This window comes from Malus domestica, chromosome 02 (genome assembly GCF_042453785.1).
Source record: "Malus domestica chromosome 02, GDT2T_hap1".
NCBI classification, from domain to species: Eukaryota; Viridiplantae; Streptophyta; class Magnoliopsida; order Rosales; family Rosaceae; genus Malus; species Malus domestica.
Genome location: NC_091662.1, coordinates 29,367,241 through 29,375,864, shown reverse-complemented (window position 1 = coordinate 29,375,864; position 8,624 = coordinate 29,367,241). Strand labels below are relative to the sequence as shown.

The window sequence follows — 8,624 nt, the reverse complement described above, 5'->3', positions numbered from 1 at the left end:
GGGGATTTCTTGTGGCAGTCAAGGATCATCTTAGTGGATGTTTTGGCCCTCCTATTGCCTTGAGGATATCTTGGCATAGACATGTGCTGCTTGATGCCATATTTTTGGAAGAACTTCGCCAAATCTTTTCCCACAAATTGCGGGCCGTTGTTGGTGATGATGGATTAAAGGATTCCAAATTGGTAAATGATGCTCCTTCATATGAAGCGCTCTATGTCCGTCTGAATTGTGATAGTCATGGGCTCTGCTTCTACCTATTTGGTGAAGTAGTCGGTTGCCACGATCATCATGCCTTTGCCCCTAATAGTCTGGCTGGTGATTAGCTAGGAATCAGAATGAATTGAAAGCTTTTTCACCACCAAGTCTTTTGTCACTCGAATGCCTGCTAGTGGGGTTTCGTACTCTGCTTCGTTGTTAGGTGCTTTGAAGCTTAGAGTGATCGCCTGCTTAAGCATTAAACCATTTGGGGTGGCAAGAACCACGGTTGCTCACGAGCCTTTGTAGTTGGATGTGTCGTCGACATGAAAATGCCAGAAATCTCCATTGAGGGAGTAGGTGTGGCTAAAGTGTGCTCGGCTGCCTTCAGGGCGTTGTTAGGCCGCTCTGTTGCACTGTCAAGGCTAAGCTTGAAGGCGCGGTAGGGAGCCGTAGAGCTAGGGCCATGTTAATGTAGCAGGAGATGCTCAACTTCCGGTATTAGGCCACTCTAGAGCTGAATAATGGAGCAAAGGTCGACTAGGGCCGTGTGACGCACAACAGGAGGTAGTGCTCGACTGCTAGTACATGTTGCTCTTACGTACAATCTTCTGGGACGACGAGGACAAAACTTGCTTCTGAGTGTTCCTTCTAGTGTTCGTCTACCCTTGGCGTGTCTTTTGGGTCGAGTTGTTGCGTTCGTCAGAAAACTTTGCATTTGCCAGGGTCTACGCCTTCATCATCGCGGGTTTGGATTCGGTGGAATAGTACATCATGATGATGACTGCGTGCGTTTAAAGGTAAAACTTAAGCTTTTGGGTTACAACAACTATCGCCAAAGTTAGTTTTTGAATTTTTAATAGCATTGATGAGAGCTTTTGAACTGTAGAATACAGGTAACTGTAGAATACAGGTAGTAGGGCCCCCAGCTCTTCTTGCAGGATGGTAGAGCTTATTGCTACTTTAGATACCATCAAACAAGCGAATAAGTCCTCCGCTGCTTTTAGGGAGGTGATGTCGAGTACTTCTTCAAGTCCTTGAATGTGCATTGGCAAGCCTCGTCCCAAAGTGCATGTTTCTCTGCCAAAGTAAAAGAGTCTGCCAGAGTTAGATCTTCTTTCATGATCGATTTTCCGAATAGTGGGTGGTCTACTGGAAGGCCTTTTTGGAAGGCTGCACTAGCTATTGAGTCGCTGCATCCGACTATCCTTGCCTTATCTGCTTTAAATCTCCTCACATAGTCACGAAGTGACTCATTTGGGTTCTTCTTGACGTCAAACAAATAGTCGGACTTCTTTTTGATCGAGCGATAGGATGAATATTCTTTGGTGAAAACCAAAGAAAGTTCATAGAAATTCCAGATAGATTGTGGCGGCAGGGTGTAAAACAAATCTTACGCCTCGCCTTGTAGAGTGGTGGCGAATATCTTGCACATGAGAGCATCGTTGTTTCGATAAAGGATCATTGCACTTTGGTAATGCTTTAAGTGTCTTTCCAGGTCTTCATCCTCTTTGAAAGATGTGAAATGTGGCATGCTGAACTCGCGTGGAGGCTCTTCCTGCTCAATCTCGTCCGTGAAGGGTGACCTGCTTAGGTTGGTCATGTTCCGTCGTAGTGCCTCGTCGGTGACCTCGTTGCGTTGGAAATCATGCAATTGCCTTTGTTGGGGTAGCGGAGCTCTCGGCTGCCCCCAGCCATAACTTGATGGTCTAGCTGCTCTTTCATGTGTTTGGCTTGTCTATGCTGCGGATGCAGTGCATGTGGTGCGTTCCTAGCAGGCGAGTGAGTTCTTCACAAACTGCTGGTTGAACTTGAGCTAGATTGGGTGATTGCTTCTCTCCGTCCGTCGTGCTGCCTACTCCGATGTGAGGTGGATGATGCTCCTTGCGGGCTTAGACATGAATGAACACTTTTCTTAGAAAGTTGCTCATGTTGACTATCGGAGTGTGACCCCAACCGTGAATGTATGCTCATTTGTGGGCCTAGTCGAGAGTGCACGCTCCTCCGCGCGCTAAGAAGGGAATATACGCTATCTCGGGGGCCCAATCAGAAATGTATAATGCCTGAACGCTCAGCTCGTGGCTGCTTGCCGGGACACTGCTGGAAAGGTTCGTCTGTCATTGTCTTACTTTGGGATACCTCGTTCAAGGCACGTTGGATCCCAATGCGTTGCAAAAGTTGATTCGCCAAGGTTGTCTGTTGTGCAAGGATGCTCGTCAACTCTATGACTTGTCGAGACAAGTGTTGTTCACCATTTGGATTGGAAGAGCTTGGAAGGAATGTGCCTCCTTGGGCAGTGGAAGGGTGGTAGACTCTGGGCGCGAGATTTGAGTTGGGAACTGTCAAATCCGCAAAAAATGTGGTGAGAATGCATCCGGCTCGATGGTACGTCCAGATGGTTGAGATAGTCTTGGGCCGACTTGGGCTGCTTGGAAAACCACGAGAGCAGGCTGGGCCACGAAAGTGGGTTGCTTGACGAGTGTAGGTTGGGCCATGGGAATGGGCTACTCGTCGGGAGCAGGCATGGTCTAAAACATCCATAATATCCCGATATTTTCATCGAAATTTCCGTGTTTTTGGACTACCGATATTTTCGATATCATCGATATTTTATACCTTGATAAGTCACTCATGTATCTTACCATGCAATGTATAAAGTGTAAAATTTTGTACTAATTCATTATATATAAATGATTATGGTGTGTTTAAACTTCTTTCATTAATTAATACATATTTTCTACACTCACAATGTTTGCCAGCTCGTTATATAATCAACTTAAATCAGTTATATCTATCATGCAATGCATTTCCTTCCAATTTTTTGTGATAAACTAATAGATAATTGACTAAATAAACATCCTGCAAAGTTTCAATAAAAATTTCCAAGTTTTTCTTACAATTTCTGTGATTTTTATTCAATTTTTATCAATATCGATAATATCCCGATATTTCCATCGATATTTCCATGTTTTTGGACTACCGATATTTCCAATATCATCAATATTTCCGTGTTTTTGGACTACCGATATTTCCGATATCATTGATATTTTATACCTTGGGAGCAGGCTGGGTTACGAGAGGAGGTTGCTCTGTAGGAGCAGGCTGGGCCGCGATAGCAGGTTGCTCGGCAGGAGCAGGCTGGGCCACGAGAGTGGGCTACTCGACGGAAGTAGGCTGCTCAGTACGTGAAGCATGGGAATGCGAGGCTTGGGCTTGGGCCCGTGCAAACTTGGATGGCACAGCTTGGGCCATGGTGGAACCTCGTAGTGGTGGTACCACTTCGCCTATGACCACATTTAGTCTCGTGGATCGTCGTGGTCCAATTTCTTGAGTATTAGAATTTTCACTTGTGGAATTTTTTAAATTTCTAGCCATTATATTTTTCATATACATTTTATCAAAGAACCTTTGCAAATAAAAAATTCTAATAATAAGGACGTATGAAAAATATTCAAATGGACTTGAAAATAGAGAAAAACCTTTTTATGCGAGAGTCTTCTACGAGTATGGATCTCAACTCTCAATGAAAGCACCAATTTGTGGATGCAAATTTCTTCCTCCTTGATTTTGGACAAAATTGCACCTACAAAATAATTAACACCTTAGGTCAAGGCCAAGTGCCTCACGCGCCCACAATGAATGGGGGGCTTTGGCCGAAGAACCTCCGATGCCAAAGTTAGAATTTTGGGAGAAAAGTGTTTGAGAGCTTTGGAGAATTTGTTTTTGGTGAGAATGAGAGCCTATTTATAGGGATAGGGTTCTTGATTTAGGTTGAATTTAGGAGTTATGGGAATAATTGACTAATTAATTTAGCAAATAAAATTATTGCCAAATTAACTAGCTAATTAATGTGATAAAATAGGTGAATATGATGAGATCAACAAGGGTGGCCGGCCATTTGGGATTTTTGGGTAATGGGTTATGTAATGGGGGATTAATTGGCATAATGGGTCATTTAATTGGTGATTTAAAGGATTAATTAGGAAATAAATTCATTAATTAACCAATTAAACTAATTTAAATGGAATGTTTGGAATGGTTACCTTGTGGAGTATATGGATGAAATAACTTTTATTTGTTACCTTATTTGGGCATTTTTTACTTGGTTAACGGATGATTGCCCGCTGCTCGTGCGTAGGAATTCCGGTATGCCTCAAGAGTATTTTTGTCATCTTTTATCTAAAAATCCACGTGTCGCCTTGTGAATATTTTGGCTACACAATGTGGGTACATTATTTTCTTGCTATAATTTTGTGATGGATAATATTACTCTAATAATTATTTTTAAGTATTTATTATATTTTGAAAATATTTTTTGAATATTTTTTAATTTGTGGGACATTAAATGCATAATGTATGAGTCAAATCTCTTAAATGATGTTAAGGACCTCGATCAAAATATTTAAACAAACAAAGTTTTAGTCTAACAATTAGGTTGATTAAGGATCAGAACCAAAATGAGCCTTATATTTTAGATCTTAAATGTTGCAGCAGCTCTCCTGGCCAGCGGTCGGGTGAACATACCTTGGTAGAAGGAATTTCTTTGGCTCATGAAACACGAATTTAAGGGAAAGCTATCAAGATCCTTAATCAATCTCCAATGTAAGTGGCCTTGCCTTATGTTTAATATCAAATTGTGATTGATTGAAAATATCAATTCGTTTAATGACTGGCATGGCGGATAATGACGAAAGATAACAGTTATTTTTAATAGGTTCAAATATATGTTTCTCAATGTTGATGATAGAGAGTCAACACATTTTCAGAGGGAAAAATAATGCAGATAGTTGTATGTTTTCAATCTTCTCTTAATTACTAATAACAGATGTCAACAATCTATTGGTTTATATGGAGAGATAAGGATTGTTACAATAGAAATGGTTGTATTGGATAAGCCACATAGGCAAGTTAGTTAGGAATGCTCTCTGTATGTATCGTTGGTTCACTATGTGCAATTAATGAAATCCGTTCAGTTTTCGTTGCTCTCTCTCTTTCTCTAACTTCTCTCTAGCTTTCTTTCTCCCACTTTCTCTTAGTTCTTCATCAATATTTCTTCTGTGTTCATCAATCTTTCTTACCCATTAAGCTTTTCTCAATATAGTTAATATGGTATCGAGGCAATGATCTGTTGTGGAGGTTGAAGATTAGCTTCGGTGGTGCAAATTTTCAAGTAGTGGCTTTTCGCGATGGAGCAAGGGTTTCATTATCGTGATTCAGGCAATCTTTCTAGTGAAGGATTCTGGCAATCTTGCTAGTGAACTTTTCTGCCTTTGCCTGGTGATGTTGATGTTTTGCAGTGAAGGAGTGGAGATTAATGAAGTTTCAGGTTCAATGTTCGAAATCTTGTTGCATATTGCTCTTTCTTGAATATGAACATGATGTTTTCTTAGATATAGTGTGTTGTTGCGTATATGGTAGATTTTGCTTTCAATTTCTAAATTTGATTGCTTTCAACAAGGCCGATGCCAATTGGTTATTGTAGTTAATCAAGATTTTGAGTCATGTGGGTGTGGAAAGCCAATGCTACCCATTTCTGTTGTAGTTAGTTGAATTATGAAGATTACAGTAAGTGATTCTTGTGAAAGATTTGAACATTTAGTCTTCGTCTTAAAGATTGATATCATGATTTCGTCTACGGTGAAAATTGAAGGTTTATTGGGCATGCTAACCATAAAACTTAGTGATAACAATTACACTAATGGACATTTCAGTTTAAGTCGGTTTTGAAATGTTACAAATTGTTTGGTCATTTTGATGGCTATGTGGATTGTCCACCCAAATTTATTGTAAGTGCTGAAAATGGAGTGATTAAAAATGATTAAGAAGATTATCAAGAATGTGAATCACTAGTTTGGCTTTGTTAAGTCTGTTGATTGCTACTTTCTCTGATGATGCAATTGAACATGTTATTGGTTGTAGAACTACTAGAGATGTTTGGTATAGTTTTAAGGAAAGATTTGCTTCTTTGTCAAAAACTGGTGTTAATCATTTAAAGACAGAGTTACATACAATTCAAAAGGGTGGAGATTCGACGGATAAGTATCTTTTAAAACTTAAGTCTATCAGGGATCAATTAACTGCCGCAAGAAAGTTCATTTCAAATAATGATGTGCCAAAGGAATATGCAACTATAAGAACTGTAATTTTGGCACAAGATACTACTATTTCAATGTAAGAGTTTAGGGCTTTGCTTCTTGGTGCTAAAAGAGAAAATGAAACAGTTATCAATTATTTATCTCATGGCATGTCAACATTGTATATGAATGGTGCATTATCTAGTTCCTCTAGAAATTCTCAGTTTAGAAATGGTGCTTCAAGCTCTCATTCCTTTGATGTTGAATCCAGTAATTGTTCTTTATTTCCCTGTTCAAAATTTTGGCTATGGAACTGGTTTTGTTGGTAGTAGTAATACTGAATTGGGATCTTGTTAATTTTCTGGTGCAACTCAATATAATGGTGGGCAGCAACAACAACAACAAAGGCCATATAATGAAGGTCAAAACAACAACAAAGGCCATACAATGGAGGTTATCAGAGGAATAATGGAGGATATAGATCAAATTACAAAGGTAAAGGATCTAATGGATACAAGCAAAACAATACATAGTTTGGAAATACTGAATCACGAACAACTTTGCATCCTGAATGCCAAATCTGTCAAAAAAGATGTCACACAGCTCCAAGTGTTTCTTTAGAAATTCTCAAACACCTACAACTAGATTTTCAATTGAGTGTCAGATCTGTGGAAAGTGAGGTCACACTGCACTTGAGTGCTATCACAGGACAAATTATGCATATCAGCCTTATGGACCACATATTTCTCAAGCACCAAAATTTACTGCATCCTCATCAGTGCCTTCAATTCATCTTGGTCTATTTCCTCAGCAATAGGGCAATTCTAATGCATCTGCTCCTTTCATGGCACATTATTCTTATCAAATTCCAGGGTCTGCAATGTTTACAACATATCCAAGTACCTATGATCAAAGTCAAGGATCATATTCAGTTCATGCTATGACTGTGCAGAATAATTCAACTGATACTTCTACACAGAATTCTCCAACATGGATTCTCGATACTGGAGCATCCTACCATATGACCTCTGACATTGCAAGTTTAAACAATGTTACTCCATTTGAAGGTGCAGAAACAATAAAAATTAGGAATGGTCAGGGATTATCAATTCACAATATTGGCAGTACTATGATAAAAACACCACTCAATTCTCTAATACTGAAACAAGTGTTACATGTTCCCTCAATGACAGTTAATCTTTTATCAATAACTTAACTATGCAAGGACAATCAATGTTAGTTTATTTGGGATGACACAATGTTCTTTGTGCAGGACAAGGCATCAACCTTCTCATCTTAAACAGCTTTTATTGGACAATTGGTGAAATCTTCAATGTGGCATCACAGATTGGGGCACCTAACAAATGAAGTATTGTCTATCATGTTAGTTGAGTCTCAAATATCTCATGTTATAGATGATGTGCATAGAATGTGTATTGCTTGTATTCATGGAAAGATAGCTAGGAAACCTTTTTCTGGTGAATCTGTGAGATGTATTTTTCCTTTTGATAGAATTCATATGGATGTCTAGGGGCCAACTTCTGTTAGATCAATTGAAGGATATAGGTTTTATGTTACCTTTGTGGATGATTGTACTCGACATGTATGTATTTTTCCACTATTCAATAAATCTGAAGTTTTCCCAACCTTTGTTTAGTTTTATAGTTTTGTTGAGGTACAATTTGGGATTAAGATCAAAAGTATGCAATCTGATGGAGGTGGTGAGTTTATTAGTAAAGTTTTTAAGGATTTTGTTGCTTCAAAAGGAATGACTCACAAAATTTCTTGTCCTTACACACCTCAACAAAATGGTTTAGTTGAGAGGAAGCATAGGCATATAATTAAAACTGCTATAACCTTGATGAATGCTGTTAGATTACCTCAAGAATTTTGGTATCATGCTTGTGCTCATGCAGTGTATTTGATTAATAGAATGCCAAGTATAACTTTGAAGATGGCTTCTCCTTATTATGCCTTGTTTAATAAACCCCCACATTTTCATGTAAACTTGCCCCAACACCATCAAAGCCTCATACACAGTTACTTGTCTCAGAAGGAATACCTATAGAGGATCCAACATTGTACAAAAGTATAGTAGGAGCATTGCAATACTTGACATTCACCAGGCCTGATATATCACATGCTGTGAATGTCGTATGCCAATATATGACTCACCCAACTAATGCACATTTCTTCTTGGTAAAACGAATCCTTAGGTATTTGCAGCAATATTTCATAATGAACACCTATTATGGAATCACTTATATACCATCCCAAGACATCAATATTTCAGCATTTTTTTATGCTGACTAGGTTGCATATATCAACACAAGGAGATCAATCTCATGATATGTA

General features: G+C 38.9%; 1 protein-coding gene across 1 annotated transcript; it reads right to left on the bottom strand.

Annotated features, from left to right (window-relative positions):
* Window positions 1-1,198: 1,198 nt before the first annotated feature.
* Window positions 1,199-1,798, bottom strand: LOC139191675 (uncharacterized). The gene is made up of 2 exons (XM_070812667.1): window positions 1,600-1,798; window positions 1,199-1,518 (listed from the first exon to the last, which is right to left on the bottom strand). The coding sequence occupies exons 1-2, from the start codon at window positions 1,796-1,798 to the stop codon at window positions 1,199-1,201; spliced, it is 519 nt and encodes a 172-aa protein (XP_070668768.1).
* Between the last annotated feature and the right edge of the window lie 6,826 nt (window positions 1,799-8,624).